Source organism: Channa argus, chromosome 4, assembly GCF_033026475.1.
Source record: "Channa argus isolate prfri chromosome 4, Channa argus male v1.0, whole genome shotgun sequence".
Classification (NCBI taxonomy): Eukaryota; Metazoa; Chordata; class Actinopteri; order Anabantiformes; family Channidae; genus Channa; species Channa argus.
The window spans coordinates 5,753,380-5,771,155 of record NC_090200.1 but is presented as its reverse complement, the minus strand read 5'-3'; the positions used below and the strand labels follow the sequence as shown (position 1 = coordinate 5,771,155).

Sequence of the window (17,776 nt, the reverse complement as noted above, 5' to 3'; positions counted from 1 at the left end):
TTGCTGTAACGTCCCACCAGGAGAGAGTGAATAGTCAACATCATGTTTTTGGTGTATCTTGTTTTTCTTGTGATGCTGTGCATGGCTAAATACGGAAATGAAAGTAAACACCACTAACCATCGATACTAACACTAATACATTGACCTGCAAAGCACATGCATATGCAAAAAGTCAACTTTAACCTTATTTCTCAGCTTTGTGATCATGCATATCAAATTTGGAAATTAAAATTATGTGAGGCCTAAGCTCACATTTGGCCACATATGCCCAACTTCCCCTCCTGCTGTCTCCTCTTAATACAGAGAACAGATGCAAAAATGCGTCACATGATGCTTTAGAACGCAAACACAAGTGTCAGTGTAGGGCTTACCGCCTGGGTTTCTTCTAAGGATATATTTTCTGACTTCATCGTACAGGAAGATGAGGAGGGAGTAGGGGAAGGCACAGAACCACCACATTGGCCTAAGGTGTGGACAGACAGACAGACGCAGAGATGGCATTACAGTGGGAGTGTGACAGAAAAAGACATAGTGCAAAGCTTTTTCATGCCATTGTGGTTGGTTAAACTTACTCTAAAAGCACATGAAAAGCCTTGAGGGGGAACATTAGGCTCTTGAGACCCAATAATTAGAATTCATTTAGAAGCTATGTGTAAGCGAAATGAGACTAAACGTGTGTTAAATACGAGGAATTCTGAGGCTGAGGGTCTGCTATGTCAGTGTGTTGCTATTTCTGCCTTCACAGCTCCAAATCAAATCCAGATGACGTGTCATTTTCTAGTTCATGCTCATATATGTGAGTGTGTGTGTGTTTTCATTATGTTGAGTTGGTTAAAAAATGCATTAGTGTTCAACCATAATAAAAAGACAACTGATTGAATATTTGTGCTAACTGTCTTAATTACTGCAGGTCTTATATAATTCTTAGTTTAAAAAAATACCTTTTTATGTATCTGAGAGAGAAAGAGAGAGAAAGAGACAACCTTGGGACACCAGTAAAAAAGAGAAAACAACAAAGCAAAGCAGAGAGCAGACGAGAAAGAAATAGGAAGACAATGCACGAGACGGTCACTCAGACACACAAAAATAACAAAAGTGTTAGTTAGTGTTAGTTAAACATCAAGTTGGTGGGTGAGGATAGGGGAGAAAGGAGAGGGGGAGACAGAAGCACCAGGGATAAAACAAATAAATAAAAATCATAAAATGAGTATAGTGTTATTGTGTAATGTACCCACTTGAGAGGGTACATTCTGAGGGCCACATCCATGCCGGGGCAGTAGGAGAGGAAAGCAGCCAGAGCCGTCTCCTCAAACAGACCGAACGTAAGGACGCGGTTCCTGTGGAAGCAAATATTTAGCAGAGTTTTACCAATTTCACTGTTAGTTTCTACCCTGTGCTGCAAATAAATCCAATGTTATTACAGCAAAGTTCAAATGTGTTCGTACTTCATTCCCTGCTGAATGATGGAGTTCCTCCTGGTCTTACAGATGAGCAGATCGCCCCACTGGACGATCACGATGCTGATGAAGAAAGCTGTGTGGCAGGTGAACTCAACGATCTTTCTGCGCTCGTACGTCTAGTGGATCGAACATTTTAACCGAGTAAAACATTTTTCCTTCGTTTATTGTGACAAATCAGAGCCTCGGTAGTAACATGGGCATTACTGACCCACTCCTGTCCGTAGCTGTCTTCCAGGTCATTTATTCGCTTGTCGTCCCAGAGCATTCTGAGCCCCACCAGATCCATGGGGAGGAAACCATTTTCAGCAAGGATCACAACATATGTGAAGAACCCACCTACAGCCTGCATCATGCCTAATAAAGGGGACGAGCTTTATAAAAATTACTGCCATAAATAATACTATTAATCAATGTTCAACACACTGTCACACTCCAACAGATGTAACAAAAATATAAGATTGATACATTTTACTGACACATATATGTATAATAACTAACGTTAGATAAACTAATGATTACCAATTTGTCCATAGGAGACACTAATCAGCCTCTCATTCACCAGTTTGTCTGTTTTCGAATTTCTGGGTTGTCTCTTCATGATGTCACTCTCCGCGGTTTCATAAGCCAGAGAGATAGCAGGGATCTGGTGACAGCAAGGTCATAAAAAGTCAGAAAACACCAAGCAAAGTAGACTCAAGCCGCAATTTTGTGATCACATCATCAAAGAGCTCACCATGTCGGTACCAAGATCGATGCAGAGGATGGTGACGGTTCCCAGAGCCAGAGGGATGCTGGCGACGACGAAGAAGAGGAAGGGTGACATCTCAGGGATTTTACTGGTCAGAGTGTAGGCGATGGACTTCTTTAAGTTGTCAAAGATCAGGCGGCCTAACAAAGCAATACGGAAAATAATATTGGAAGGAAAGTGATCAAATTGAGCAGTCAAGTGCTGTGTTTTGGTATCAACTTCTGGCTTAGTGTGTCCACAAACAGTATGGGTTCAAATTTTAAGACGTGTGCATTAGGTCCACAGACGAGCAGCAATTCCTTAATTGGCGAGGTATGCAGGCCTTCTTCCCACCTTCTTCCACGCCGGTAACGATGGAGGCAAAATTGTCGTCCATCAGGATCATGTCAGCGGCCTGTTTGGAGACGTCAGATCCAGCGATCCCCATAGCAACACCAATGTCGGCCTTCTTCAGAGCTGGGGAGTCGTTCACACCGTCGCCCGTCACGGCCACAATGGCTCCCTGTGTAGGAGACTTACCGTTTATAAAACAAAACCCTAGGATCACAGACTTGTGGGAAAGGTTCAAATCTTTAGTGTCTCTGAAAATGTCTAAACTTCCCTTTGATGCTAACCTGTCTCTGGCAACCTTCCACAATAATCAGTTTCTGCTGAGGAGAAGTTCTGGCGAAGACAATTTCACTGTGGTGTTTCAACACATCGTCGAGCTGCTCAGGGCTCATGTTTTTTAGCTCACCTCCGTGGACAACGCAGGCCTTGGCATCCCTGGACAGGAAAACAATCAGGCCATTACAAACATTGGACAATGGGAAGATTTCAAATAGGAAACTAGGAGAGCTGTGTCACAAAATCTAGTGAAGAAGGTGCCTTAATGTGTCCACTGACCTGGGGTTCACCTCTGAAACATCTATATTCAGACGGGCAGCTATGTCTGCAACAGTCTCGTTACCCTCTGAGATGATGCCCACACCCTTAGCAATGGCCTTGGCTGTGATTGGATGATCACCTGTGACCATGATAACCTGAAGGAGGGAACGAGGATCAATCGACACATAGTTGATAGGTATTGTTGCCCGACTAGCCAAGACAAACTTCTCTGGGATGAATTGGACACCTGGAGATACTATAGTTGCAAACCTTGATTCCAGCACTTCTGCATTTGCTGACAGCATCAGGCACAGCAACACGAGGAGGATCAATCATGGACATGAGACCAATAAAGCAAAGGTTCTCAGTGGGGAAGTTCATTTCTTCACCATCAAAACCAAAGCCCTCTGGGAACTGGTCATCAGGCAGGTTGTAATGGCAGAAACCTGTGCCGCGCAGGAAAGAGACTGTCATTCAGTCAATCATTCAGCCGATGGACTCAACAGAGACGAATAAAGACAATTATACCAAGTACTCTTTCTCCAAGTCCTCCCAGTTCGAGATAGGTACTTTGGAAAGCCTCTTTCAGCTCATCACCAAGAGGCTGCTCTTTGCCCTGGATCACGACGGTGGAGCAGCGATCCAAAATCTTCTCAGGGGCACCTTTCATTACCAGCAGGTGCTTGGTTTCTCCGGGAACTGAGTTCATGTGGATCGAAAGCTGTGGTCAAGAAAAGGAGGACGCTGTTGTTGCTATTAACTAAAATCAAAATGTAGCTGCAGTTGTGTGGATTTGGCATCGTTGTAAATGGTGGAGCCATAACTACACTGGAAACTTTATGTGAATTACTTACCTGGTATTTGTTGGTAGAGTTAAAGGGGATCTCAGCAATCTTTGGGTATTTATTTCTCATCTCACTAACGGATCCACAGCACAGCTCAATACACTTCAGCAAAGCAGCTTCTGAGGCATCACCAGCAACATCTCTCTATGAATTCAAAGAAAATGAACAGTTGAATTAGTTGCTTCCCCCCCCCCCCCCCCATTATAGATCACATCACATTTCATATTTATCTAGAAAGTGCTGTAACAGTTAGATCCAAGGTGGAGCAGTGAAAATAAGAATTATTTCCCCTATTGACTCCAATAGCTTTCACAGTTATAGGCTCTAAAGATGTTTAAATATCCCTTTATGAAAAGAAAACAGCAGGTAGATCCATCCTGAAGGAAGTAATGGAGGCTTGATCCAATTTTATTGCAAAAGGGCCCCTAGTTTGTGATAAACAGCCTGTCCTCTTACATTTGGATCCTCCCTTATTGTGCATTTTGATCCAGAAACATCCATTACTTGCCAAACCTCCATGAGAAATAAATCAGCGGGTCTGTCTGGTCAGCACTTACTACAGCCCCAGATATATATATTTTTTTTTTTTTTGAAAAGAATTATCTTGAGTGCCTCTTAAAAAGATGTAGTCCATTTTGTCTGCATTATCTTTCATTGGATCCCAAAACTTTCTTGCTAAGTCATGATGTAAAGATAATTTAGCTCCTTCACAGTCACTGCACCTCCGGTTTCATCCAGCTATAGGCATAATTGCCAATTGCCAATTCAGCACTGGTCTACCATTTCCACTTTCCACTGACAAAATCCTAACAAGAAAAAACTTAGTCCACCTATTCTGAGATCTGTACTTTGGCTCTAATGAACTCACATTGGAAGCAACACAGACTTGATAATAATATAATTTTGTCTGGAAGTTTTGCATGTTGTACAGTGCTCACCTTCAGGATGGGAATGTTGCTCTGCTCAGCCAGGAAGACAGCGCGGTTGCAAAGTCCAGCGATTCTGGCCAGGGCAGCCCAGGTGGGTGAGCTACTGTCGAAGGTGGTGCCGCTCTGGTTCTCTGTGGTGTCGGCCTCGTGGATCACGTTGTCGAACCACATGTGAGCCACTGTCATCCTGTTCTGGGTCAGGGTGCCTGTCTTGTCTGAGCAGATGGTGGAGGTGGAGCCCAGGGTTTCGACAGCTTCCAGGTTCTTCACCAGGCAGTTCTTCTTGGCCATACGCTTAGCAGTCAGAGTCAGACACACCTGTAGACGGTGTAAGATGGAGGTGGTGGTTTAGAGAATGACAGAGTAGGATTGTTGCGGAAAATGCTGAACCACAAACAGCACAACTCACAGTGACAGTAGCCAGGAGACCTTCGGGCACGTTAGCGACAATGATACCGATGAGGAAGATGACGGCCTCCAGCCAGGTGTATCCGAGAAACAAGGAGAGGATCAAGAAGGTAACACCAAGAAAGACGGCCACTGCAGTGATGATGTGGATGAAGTGCTCGATCTCGATGGCGATGGGAGTTTTGCCAGACTCCAGACTGGAAGCCAGGGTGGCGATTCGCCCTATGACGGTACAGTCTCCTGTGTTGATGACGATTCCTCTGGCAGTGCCTTTAAGATTTATGATTAATTTGTGTAATTTACCTTGAGTCTGTGATTTCTAAGCCAACCTCTAGTTTGTACTGTACCTTCAACACAGTTAGTGGAGGAGAAAGCAATGTTTTTGGTTTCCAGAGGGTTCTCATTGGTTAAGGCTGGATTACGAGTCTGTGGCTCTGATTCCCCAGTCAGGGAGGAGTTGTCCACCTGAAGGAGGAAAATATCAATCCCATCAGATTTTAAAGTAATTTAAACAGTTGGTGTCGTTTGGTTTCATATCTAAACGCTGTTTCAAACCACTTGACTTGAGATAAAAACACGCCTCTGTGTACGGACCTTGCAGCCGTGAGCAGAGATGATTCTCAGATCAGCAGGGATCCTGTCTCCACCGTTTATTTCCACTAAATCCCCAACCACCAATTCCTCAGTGTGGATGCTCTTCTTTTCACCATCGCGGACAACCATGGCTTGCTACAAGGCAAAAAGTAAGTCATCTAAATTTGCCCTAAAGACTTAGGGCAAATTTAGATGATATGTGTAAAATCATACTGACACCTGTGGGACCAGGCTTTTGAATGAATCCATGATCTTGGAGCTCTTGGCCTCTTGGTAGTAGGAGAAGCAGCCAGTGACAAAGACGACAGTAGCGAGCACAATACCCAGGTACAACTGCAGGACGAGAGTGAAGAGAGTTGAGGCTTTTTGTCAGGAACTTTACAAGTAAAAAAAATGATGTATGTGCTAACAAAGTCTGCCTCACATTGTCATTGACTGGTTCATCTTCTGAAGCAACCTGGATCCCATAAGCAAGGAAGCAGAGGAAAGCACCAATCCACAACAGAATGCAGAACCCACCAAACATCTGGAAATGAGAGGTAACAGGTTCGAGGATTTGTTGGTTTGAACACTCCCGACTGGGAATTCAGACGTTCAGAAGAGCCTTCTTTGGTTACCTGTTTGCAGAACTTGACCCATTCCGGTGTGGTGGGAGGAGGCGTGATGACATTTGGACCATCTCGGGCCAGGATCTCTTTCACCCTGGAGGAGGATAGACCCTAAAAAAAAAAGACCCAAAGAAGAAAACAAGGAGGAGAAAATGTGTAACTGTGAACTCTGGCTACAAAACAGCCCGATTCCTCCCACCAGTTAAAATTTTGTGCTAAAATACATGCAGAGCTCACTTTGGTTAGGTCAGTTCCATATTTTCGGCTAAGTTCATCCAAGGTTAACTTGTGATCGTCCTACGGAGAGGAAGAGAATTTACTGTCACTTGAGCGTTAATGTAGCATCATGCATATATTGAAGATCAATTCCAACAGCTTTGACTTTTTTTTGTGTGCTCACCAGGTCGACTTCTTTCTTCAGCTCATCCACGTTCTTCTTCCCTTTATCTTTCTTGCCTTTCTTGTCAATGCCATCCGAGGTTGGTGCCAGTTTGTACTCTTCTTTCTCCTTCTGCGTTGGCGAAAAATGAGACAGAACAACTCAAAACTGTAAGGACTCGCACAGCAGCCTTCAACACTACGGCAATCATCAGGTACAGTGTGGAGCATTTCACAAGTGGTGAAACATCCCCCAAAGGTATTTTGTGACAATATACTGGGCAATGGGGGTGCGATCATGGGTAGATACATGCAAAAATAATAAACAATAATAACTACAAAAAGTATTTATTATATATAATTAAGTAGTATAATTTGTGTAGATGTCATAGGTTAGCATGGAAACGTGAATAGGATTAATATATCTTTTTAGACAAATATGAAGTTTTACTTATGGTTTGAGCCTAATATTCAACATTCAAAACAATTTGGGATGGAGCATTTGCAAAAATAATTGAAAAGAGTAACCACAGAGGGAAAACTGTTATTTAACAGTCTCGTTTTGTTATAGGAAATGTATTAAATGATATGCTGTGGCCATGCTGAGATGATGTTTATGACTATTTATGTCGGCTCAATAACTGTCTCGTCCCATCACAGTGTTACCTCCTAGTGTGACACCATGTCCTGCACCTTAAAACTGACCTTGCCATTATTGACCTGCCTCTGACTAAAGTCACTCACATGACAATATTTCTGACTTGCCCACATCCAAAGTGGCCGGAGATTTTTCAGGACTGACCACTGATCGCTGCAAAATTCTCATATTACAAACAAAGCAGTGTAGTCAACATTCAGTATCCATGGATAATGCTTGAAATATGCAAACAGCTGTTTTTCAGTCTGTCTACACAGCCCACATATTGACTTGTGTCACCCATTCCAGTGTGGAACTGTGACTGTTTAGACTGAGCAACCACAGGGCTGGAGCTCTTCCAAATGTGGCCGGCCTACACTCAGAACTATGCGCCGTACTTCCTGCATAGACTCACACATGGAGCACTAAAGGAGCCTTTTAAGTAGAATCAAAGCAAGAGAACACAGGAGGTTTTCAGGCTCAGTGGGCTGCACATGTTTTGGAAGCGTCACAGTTCAACCATAACATCTTTTTTAGTTGAATTACTAGGAGTTAACGGGAATTACATTTCTCCTTTTTAGGTAGAGGCTCGCACCTACTCCAAACCACGAGAGACCCGAGACCAGTGAGTTAAAATTGCTCTTAACCATCTAAATTCCCAGTAAGACATCAAGCGAGTCGACCCCCAAATTACTGCGATTAGTAACTCTCAGTGGTAGAAGGTATCTGTACTTTACTTAAGTAGATTTAATTATGGCTGCTTTGGCTTTTATTCCACTACATCAAAGAGCAAATATCTGTACTTTTTACTCCAATACATTTCAAATCAAAGTTGCGTGACACATTCCGTAATTAACCACTTAGTCAGTTTTTTTTTTTTTTGTGAGAAAATGAGTCACAAGCACCATAGGAATCACTTTATAAACAACTTCAACTTTTCTACTTGTACTTGCAGAAATGTCAGTGGGTACTTATACTTTTACTAGAGTAAATTTGTGTTTGTGTATTTGTGCTTTCACTTAAGTACAGTTGGAGTACTTCATCCACCACAGATAACCCTAATGTAATTAGGTTTTCAAGTTCGAAAACCAAATCAAATCAAGGAATACAAAGACGTATTGTTATGAGAAAAAAGTAAAAGACCAGCTTATATTGACCATATGGGAAGATTTGACATGACTGACACGATTTCACATCAGTCTGTATGCATACTGTATATTATTATTTTTACATTATTTTTACAATAAATATTCAAAATCACCTCACTGCTCCATTAACTTAGCACAGTCCAATAATCTTCCATTAGGTGCAATAAGATGTAACAAACCACACGCCACTGATCCCACAGTTACATTTCACATTTCGGCACCGACATTTCCACCAGGCTGTCAAAGGAGCAGTGCTCAAAACATCTAATGAAGTCTTCCAGTGCTGGAACAATTAAAACATGATTAAATCACCAAATTAAGGCTTATTCTAATTTTAAAATGGAAAAACCTTTGGTGGCTCTAGAATAAAGCCAAACACCTAAACAGCAAGTCAGAAATAACGACCTGCAAGTTATTTCATCCAGAGACAGGTCGAAAATTAGGACCTGTGTTTCAGTCTGATTGCAGTGGCAGGTCAGTGAAACACTTGTCTGAATCCGTCTAATCATAAATGAAAATCCAAACACTTAGAAACCTGGACAAAATGCTACAAAGGTCCAGTACTTACTCTTAGCCTCATGGCTGCAGTGGCTGTTATCCAATCAGTTTGCAAATTACAACCTTTCTACAGTACTCCGCCCCTCATCCTCTCTCTCACGCTCTGTCACGGTCTTTTTGAGAAGATGGGTTGCTTCCCATCAGCATCCCTTTATATCCTACTCGCCTGCCCTGAGTGGAGGAGCCTGGTGGAGGTGAGGTGGGGTGGATACCGGACAGGTGAGTAGTAGTGTTGCAGAGGGGTGGAGAAGAGATTGAAGGGAGGAGGAGTAGGGGGTGCACCAGGCCATGGGAGGTCATGGTGGAGGAAGAATAGAGGATAAGGGCGGAGGTAAATATTGATGTGTTCTCACTGTGTTTCTTCAGCATCCTTTATGGACTCATTCCTCTTTTTCAATGAAGCTTAACGTCAACCACCGCATCCAACAATTTAATAGGTTTTATGAAGCTAAGTCAAACACAGCATCATCACCGATCTACCAAAGAAACCAGCCAAGAAGTGCGCTTTCTGTTTGCACCCTGCAGGAGGAGGGAGGAGGAAACGTCCTTGTTAGCGAGCCGTTGTAAATGTCTGACTGCTCACTGGACTATGCAGAGAGACGGGGCCGTGTTGATACAAGGATGGGCTTTGGGAAAGAGTTGTGGCAGTGTTGTTGTAACGCAGTCGAGGAGGAAGAGAACGGGAATTCTGAGAAAAGAAGCAGAGAGACGAAGAAAGCTTGTGGTACAGTAAGTTGGTGAGAACACATTGACTACTAATAATGGGTTTGGTAGTTTGACCCCTGGCGCTTCCTGTCCACTGGCTGCAGAGGGTGTAGTTGTGGAAAAGTTTGAACTTTTTCATTTTTCCTACATTGGCTTTTTGCAAGTGTGGGATATTCTGAGTGGACCTCAGAGGCTGGAGTCCAACCAGCAATGGGAGACGGGGATCTGAGGTTAAATATCAGCCTCATCCATTCATTCAACCAAGCCAAAATACAACATAGATAGAATAGTGCCAAAAACTGTAACAACTGTAACAAGCATGTAGGACAATAGGGCTGATTGTGCCGCATGTCCTGCATGTTTGATGGACAGTTTTTACGTAGTTTCATAACAAAAGGCCCATATCTGCGCTGAGGAAACTGAGGTTATTATTAGGTCCTGCTATCTGTTGGCTTATATCCTATTTACTGACGTGATAAGATCAGCTCCTTTCTTGCAGTAAAGCCACTACTGCAACTATGTGGGCACAGTTTTGGGGAGTTTGAGAATCTAATGTTGTGCTGTGAGGTCAATTTGTGACTTATGATTTTTTAAGAGAGCAGAAACATCCTCTAAGACACACACAACATAAACCTAATCAAATATTTTCTTAACTTAGTTGTCAGATTCTGCTTAATGCTTAAAGGCCTGTTGCATCTGTTATGGTTACTTAATATCAACCTTTTCAAACCCGCTGACCTGTATCGACGTGTCCAGATGGGTTGTCCTTTTTGGACCAATGGAAGAATGGTCGTTGGATGTGTTTGTAGTAAACGTCCCGTTGTTTATACTCACTAGATTACGCAGAGAGATGGGGATGTTGATACAAAGATAAAGAGAGAAAAGACTGATGGGAAAGATGGGGGTGGGGATTGAAAGGAATTATTAGAAATGAACAGAGAGAAATGGAAAAAGGTCAATGTTAAGGTCTGAGGGACCCAAAGTGAGTACATCATCTGCTCATGTTCTAGTAAAGAACACTGTTCACTGCACTGCACTGAGTTCAGAAGGATGCTAACGAACATGGGATTTCCAACACTTAGTGGCAGCAGCTCGTGCTGCGCAACTTTCTATTTAAAGGCACTTAGAATTTCTTTTCATGTCTTTGTGTCACGACACGCAACAGTGGTGTCACTCCGGCATCAATAGCAGCACAGTGGCTCCCTCACAGATTTTCAGCTCCATAATTACTGCCGTATAGATTTGTTCTTGTTTAACCGTAAACAGGGATGTGACTTACAGAAACATTGTTGGGGATGAAAGTAAGAAGTTAGCAGCGAGTGACGGAGGGCGGCATCAGTATTTGAAGGCCACCTTGGTGCTTGATTTAAGCAGCTCTTCTTCTTTTCAGGCCAGTACAGAGGTCAAAATGACAGTTTATGTATTGAAGCCTGCATTTAAATTAGGCTAAGAGATGGCGGAACATATTAAAACTAACATTTGGAACTTGGAACGTGCTGTACATGTGAAACAGTATGTTAATAAAAATACTGGATTAATAAGAAGTTTTAATATACTGCAATAATTGACTTTTAGCAGTCACACAAAAACCTTCTCTCTGCTGCACGTCACCCTTGTGGGCCTGACATTGACATTTTAGTGCCTCTTAATGATCAAACCAAAGGTTGAGCTGCTTGACTCTATTTGATAGTAGGACCCTGGAAGTCCAGCACCGATTGGCCAGAGAGGTACATTTCCCATCGAAACCTTAGCAAAGTTCATCCGCTACAAAGCTCTGAAATGTGCACAAACACCTTTTTTTCTGATAGGCTTACAGGAAATACAGCTTTGCAACTACATGGAAGCTCCGCCTCTGTGCTTCTGTACTTAGCAGGAACCTAAGGCCGAGCCATAAACCTTAACTGAGAGGGTTATAATTAATGATTGAGCCACTATAATGCCCGTGAAATACACGGTGTCCTTGAACACACCAAGTGATTACTCAACTGGTCATCAGGTCGGTTCAGAAAATATGAAAAGTAACGACGTGTACGATGACCCATTCGTGCAGTTTGGTCTTTTGAGGACACCCTGCGCTTTCTATGTAGTTTGTGGGGGTGTGTCCATCACAAGAGGACATCTGACTTTTTAAATAAGCTGCAAGGTTGGCTACCACATTTTATAGGAGCAAGACAGTAAGTAATTTTTTTTTGCAGCTTTTCAAGTGAGTCCATGTCCTCTATAGCAGAACGTTTTTATATGATGAATTTCTTTTTTCTTTAATTGTGATTTTCAATTGTGATGTGCAGCCTGAGCCTTAAGTTTACTCTCTGTGTGAATTTTAAATGTATGAGACTTCCCACGATGGCTTCTGAAGTCCTTTGACCTCGGGAACAGTAAAAAGTGCAGAGCAGTAACGTCTTTCAAGACACCATATCGCTGCAACATTGAAGGGCCAACTGCCTGCTGCTCCCATACAGTGGTTGGAGGATTAGTCATCATGAGAAAAAGCCGAGTTGTGAATCGAGTCCCCAGCGTTATAACTTTTAGTATTTGCATTTTCTGCACCAATCTGTTGACCGGTTGAGAAATCCCTTTGCACGCTCAAGGAGAGTATTTCACGGACATTGTGTGGCTCAATCATTAATTAAAACCCTCGGGTGAGGCTGCTAACCACAGGAGCACTGAGGTGGGGGATTCCGACTGTAGCCGGAAACCTTTTGGTTCCTGGTAAGTCGAGTCAGCTGAACCAGTCAAACGTGTACTTGTGCACCTTTTAGAGTTTAGAAGCAGTTTGGTCTGTCAGTGCTGGAATTCCAATCACACACTTTTCTGTCACATACTGTATAGAATAATTGAAAGTAGTTTCATAAATACTTGTGTCCTCTCTCTCTGTTGGGACAGCCACCGTCAATCAGCTGAATCAGATAAAAAGCTGCAGATGGGGGTCCAACTAGTGCCACCAGTACAGGACACACTTAGCAGAAGCTGAAGGTGAAGCAAAGTGCAGGCCAGCAGTGCATGACCTCGACCTTCATGATGTTAAAACCATATATCAGATGTTGAAACCTAGACATTGTAACATTTCATGGAAAATATTAGATCATTTTGAATTTGATGGCAGCTACACATCTCAAAACATTTGGAAGAGGGTGATGTTTACCACTGTGTAGCATCAACCTCTTCTTTTTAACAACTGCCTGTAAACGTTGCAAGATCTTAGCTGCTCAACAGTCCTGGGCCTTTGTTGCCATATTTTTCGTTTTATGATGTGGCAAATATTTTTCTATCGGTGAAAGGTCTGGACTGCAGGCGGGCCAGTTCAGGACCGGGACCCTTCCCCTTGTGAAGCCATGCTGTTGTGATGGATGCTGTATGTGGTTTAACATTGTCTTGTTGAGATATGCAAGACCTTCCCTGACAGAGACATTGCGCTAACCTCTGTACTTTTCAGCATTGATGGTGTTTTTCCAGATGTGTAAGCTGCACTCGCCATAGGCACTAATGCATCTCCATACCATCAGAGATGCAGGCTTTTGAACTGTTTACTTATTACAAGCTTCATGGTCCCTCTCCTCTTTTTATCAACAGAACACGGTGTCCATGGTTTCCAAAAAAGAATTTTAAATTGTGTTTGATCTGACCCCAAAACACTTTTCCATTTTGCTTCAGACCATTTTAATTGAGCTTTGGCCCAGAGAACCTGTGTTTCTGGATTGTCTTAACATGTGGCTTCTTCTTTGCATGATACAGCTTTAACTTACACTTGTGAATTGCACAGTGAACTGGGTTCACAGACAGTGAGTTCTGGAAGTGTTCTGAGCCCATGCAGTGATTACAAGTAGAGAATCAGGCCTGTTTTTAATGCAGAGCCACCTGAGGACCAGAAGATCCCATGCATCCAGTTTTGACCCTTGGTCTTGTCCCTTGCTGACAGAGATCCCTCCTGTTCCATCTTCATCTCACTCACTTTCTGTCTTCTTTCGTTCCTATGTCCTTATCTGCCCTTTCTTTTCATTTCAGCAAACATTAATTTCTGTTGAGAAAGCTATAATGTGATGTAACAAATCAAACCCGTGAGTGTTGTCAGTTGTGTCATATTTCTTGGCACATACATTACAATTAATTTCTATCCACTGTAAAAACGTCAGCATAAACGTAAAGAGTGACATGTCGATTACTTCAGATTACTTTGCCCAGGGGCTCATTTGCAAACATAAAAAAAGACATTGAACACACTTTGACTTGAACATTTATTAACACAACATTTCAGTCATCAGGCAAAACCCACACAGCCAAACAGCACTATACTGTACATACGGTAGAAAACAACCAATCAGCAGATGGCAGCTCCCAGTAGAAGCAAACAAATGCTATACTGAGCTCACTACAAATGTAATCATATTTACAACATATATTTAAGGAACAGCAGGGAACTTTATGCAACACGTGTTTCTGGCAGATCAATCTCACAGATTAAGTGTGGAATTAATGAGCGAGTCCAACTGATTTCTTGGTTTCTCTCTACACAACTCGTTGAGCCTATGCACTTGCCACTAAGACTTCTTGGTGTATGAAAGCCCCTCTGCTGTGTAAAAAAACAACAATCACTGATTTAATCGCTGAACCTGGGTCGCATGCACCGTTTAGACTATTTGTTCTGCTGATATTCTGCCTGCTGATCATGCTGATGATACAAGGATATTGTGTACACACACTTTATGTTGCCATGCTAAAAGAGCTTTTTCTCCTTGAGAGATGATGATGCATGAATTGCATGTCCTTTCATGGCCTCTTGTGAACTCCATCACAGGACTGCCGTTGTGGAGCTGCTGAGGTGGGTAATCCCACTGCTACGGTCATTGGACCTGAGTCACTGGTACATATATACTGAACCTTGAAAAAACATCCTGAATCAAATTTCCAAAGGCTGCTTTTTACCCTCTACATGTGTGTGAATAGTTTGTGTAAAAATGAAAAAATAAAAATAAGCCCAAGCAGCCTCGATGTACAGCGGTAGGGACATAGTTTATTGTGAATGACAAAGACATCTCAGACAAATCTCAAACATGGCAATAAGTAACGATGAAAAGGTTCGTTCCGTGACGGTGACTCTGTTGACTCAGTAGTATGTCTCATTCTCCAACCAACCTAGAAACAAAAGGGACACGGAATCAGAATTTTTTAATTTTGAGTTTTTTTGTTTTTTTTTTAGACCTGTAACACTGAAGGTACTTGTCTTTCACTAAATGGTAAAAAAACAATTGACTGGATTCATTGTTTTCACCTAAATATGAAACCTTAGTGAGAACAGTAGACAGTTAGTTTTGGTCACACAAAGATTGAAAAATCTCTAACTCTGTTCTACATTTGTCTGACCATAGCACATTATTCAATGTTGTGAAGCTCAGATGTAGCACACACACACACACACACACACACTGTGTAGCACAGTAAAGATTACAAATGCATGGCAGCATCGTGTCTGAGTTCTTAAGCTGATTAACAGAAAGAAACTATTTGTTCCGTCTGTCTGTGCTTTTTTTTTTATAAATTCAAAGTTCATCAACATCCTACAGCTTATTTGAAAAACAAAATTCAAATTCAGAGATTTTTGGTTTTGTTTTGAGACTGAAACTACATTGGTGCAAAACAGAACAATCCTGTCCTCCTCATTCCTCTATATTTACCTCCTCACCCAGAGAACAGAGGCAGCAATGTGTCGCATAAAGCTTTAAGTAAAAACAGGAGTCAGCAATAGACTCACCGCCTGGTTGTTTCCTGAGGAGGTATTTTCTGGTTTCATCATACAGGAAGATGATGAGGGCATACGGAATAGCACAAAACCACCAAGACGGCCTGTGAATACACAGAATGAGAGAGAGATGAAATTACGGGAGAAAAGCAACTTCAGAAAAACCAGTGTGTTAGAGAGACTTAGCTTCCAAGTACGATCCAATGCAGAGATTTAAGACCAGTTTGCATAAGTTAAATGAGGCAGAGCATGTGTTTAACATGAGGTTCAATAAAACTCCACGATGCTGAAAATCCAAAAGGAATTTATAGTTTTTTATGCTTGTATGCCTTTTTCTTTCTTTCTTTTTTTTTTTAGTGAAATAAGCACTAGGACCAGAAAGAAGATGTGAAGAATGTGAAAAACAAAGCAGCAGATGTTGAAGATGCAAAACAACAATGAGGTTTGCTTTTCGTGAACCTCCTGAGCTAATGAGCTCAATCTGCCGTCACTGCTTTCTATTTTCCTCTGCAGGGTAAAGAATCTCATTTAAATATCTCGTATTTTTAACACAACAAACAACTAAAGCAGCTCTGACTTCCAAATCATCATTATGCAATCCTAATTAAACAATAAACAGCCACAATAACCCTCGGAGAAGAAGAAATATGTGTGGAATACAGCATACATGCAGTATTTGCAAAAGTCATCGTTATATTCCAATGTTGTGTTCTTCACTCACTTGAGAGGGTACATTCTGAGGGCAACCTCCATCCCAGGGCAGTAGGAGAGGAAGGCAGCCAGAGCCGTCTCCTCGAACAGAGCAAAGATGAGGACACGGTTCCTGCGAAGGAAAAGAGGTAATAGTTAATAGTTTTTTTGCTAATCAACCTTTCTGAATCATTGGTAGTTTTTTTTAAGTTGTTCGTTTTAGATTTAAGCAGAAACCTACAATTATTATATCAAGTTCCATAATAATACACAATTCAGTCGGATCAATGCACACAGATATCTTGGCAATCAGCAACATGTAGTCAAAGATCTTCAGAGAGGAAACGTCCAATAATAAAGTTACTAGCATCAATGGACTGCTAGCAGTTAACTAATAAGATACACATTTAATCTTTTATTCATGTACGCAGCAAACATTACGAAACAAAGTATATGAAATAGTATAGTATGTTATTACAGTATATTAGACATGATATACTGAAATTAGACATATGTCAATCTAGTGATAATAACTGTGGGTTCAACACATTTTGAGGATCAGTACAAAAAGTCTAATGTGCCAATGGTGTACATACTTCATTCCTTGGTGAATGATGGAGTTCCTCCTGGTCTTGGCAATGATCAGAGTGAACCAACGGACGACCACAATATTGACAAAGTAAGCTGTGTGGCAGGTGAACTCTAAAACCTTTCTTTGTTCGTATGTCTGATGGACAGAAAATGAAACCAGATGAAAACATTTTCCTTTTTAACAATGAATACATTTCAGTGAACTATATACTGTGAAAAGCCAAATATATTTTAACTCACTTCTCTTAGCTACTACCGACTTCTATCTATCCTCTAATCAACAACAAACAACCAAGAAGAAATTTCTTTACTTATAACTTATATTTTCTGTACATGGTAATGTCTGTGACCTTTAAAAATATAATCAAGCTATGGTGACCACAGACAAACATCTTAGCCTGCTCAGAACAAACAGTATGTGGCCTCAGAATGGCACAAAACGGAGAGCAAAAAAATGTACCATATATATTTATATACAAACAAAACATCACAACAAAAGTAGCTACTACGTCAAGATGGGATGATATTTGGGTAAAACTTACCTCTGGGAGAAAGTGCTTACGTGCATATACACACACACCATGATCCGTTCAGGCTTCGCTTAAAATTTTACAACTTATTCACAAATGTTTAGCTGATAAGAATATTCTTAAATCATAGGGTTTATATAAGTGTGGGCTCTGAAACCTTTGAAACGAAGAGTAGACTAGATAGAATTTTTGTTTTGGTTTATTTGTATTTGTACTGTAGAGTAGTACTATTATTATTTGAGCATTCAAAGTCAGTTAATACAAATGTGTATAGTTGTCGCCTCACTATAATGCCGGGAGTTTTAGGACGGCAAAAAAGTACAAAGAGACAACAATAAATATAGCA

At 41.5% G+C, this 17,776-nt stretch overlaps 1 protein-coding gene across 3 annotated transcripts in view; it reads right to left on the bottom strand.

Moving 5' to 3' along the window:
- The window catches only part of LOC137125920 (sodium/potassium-transporting ATPase subunit alpha-1-like), a 30,810-nt gene that overhangs the window by 456 nt on the left and 12,578 nt on the right, over positions 1-17,776 (bottom strand). Inside the window, exons 6-22 of one of the 3 annotated variants that reach the window (XM_067502162.1) lie at positions 6,071-6,184; positions 5,852-5,986; positions 5,605-5,722; positions 5,259-5,527; positions 4,859-5,167; positions 3,930-4,064; positions 3,604-3,796; positions 3,346-3,521; positions 3,094-3,230; positions 2,823-2,973; positions 2,542-2,710; positions 2,194-2,348; positions 1,980-2,103; positions 1,669-1,814; positions 1,446-1,576; positions 1,236-1,337; positions 372-463 (exon numbers count right to left, since the gene is read on the bottom strand). In XM_067502162.1, the coding sequence (XP_067358263.1) occupies positions 372-463; positions 1,236-1,337; positions 1,446-1,576; positions 1,669-1,814; positions 1,980-2,103; positions 2,194-2,348; positions 2,542-2,710; positions 2,823-2,973; positions 3,094-3,230; positions 3,346-3,521; positions 3,604-3,796; positions 3,930-4,064; positions 4,859-5,167; positions 5,259-5,527; positions 5,605-5,722; positions 5,852-5,986; positions 6,071-6,184 (2,656 nt within the window). Of the gene's footprint in view, positions 1-371; positions 464-1,235; positions 1,338-1,445; positions 1,577-1,668; positions 1,815-1,979; positions 2,104-2,193; positions 2,349-2,541; positions 2,711-2,822; positions 2,974-3,093; positions 3,231-3,345; positions 3,522-3,603; positions 3,797-3,929; positions 4,065-4,858; positions 5,168-5,258; positions 5,528-5,604; positions 5,723-5,851; positions 5,987-6,070; positions 6,185-14,364; positions 15,016-15,631; positions 15,724-16,340; positions 16,443-16,905; positions 17,037-17,776 lie in introns of those variants that run through there. The other 2 variants (XM_067502161.1, XM_067502160.1) reach the window with 2 other exon arrangements.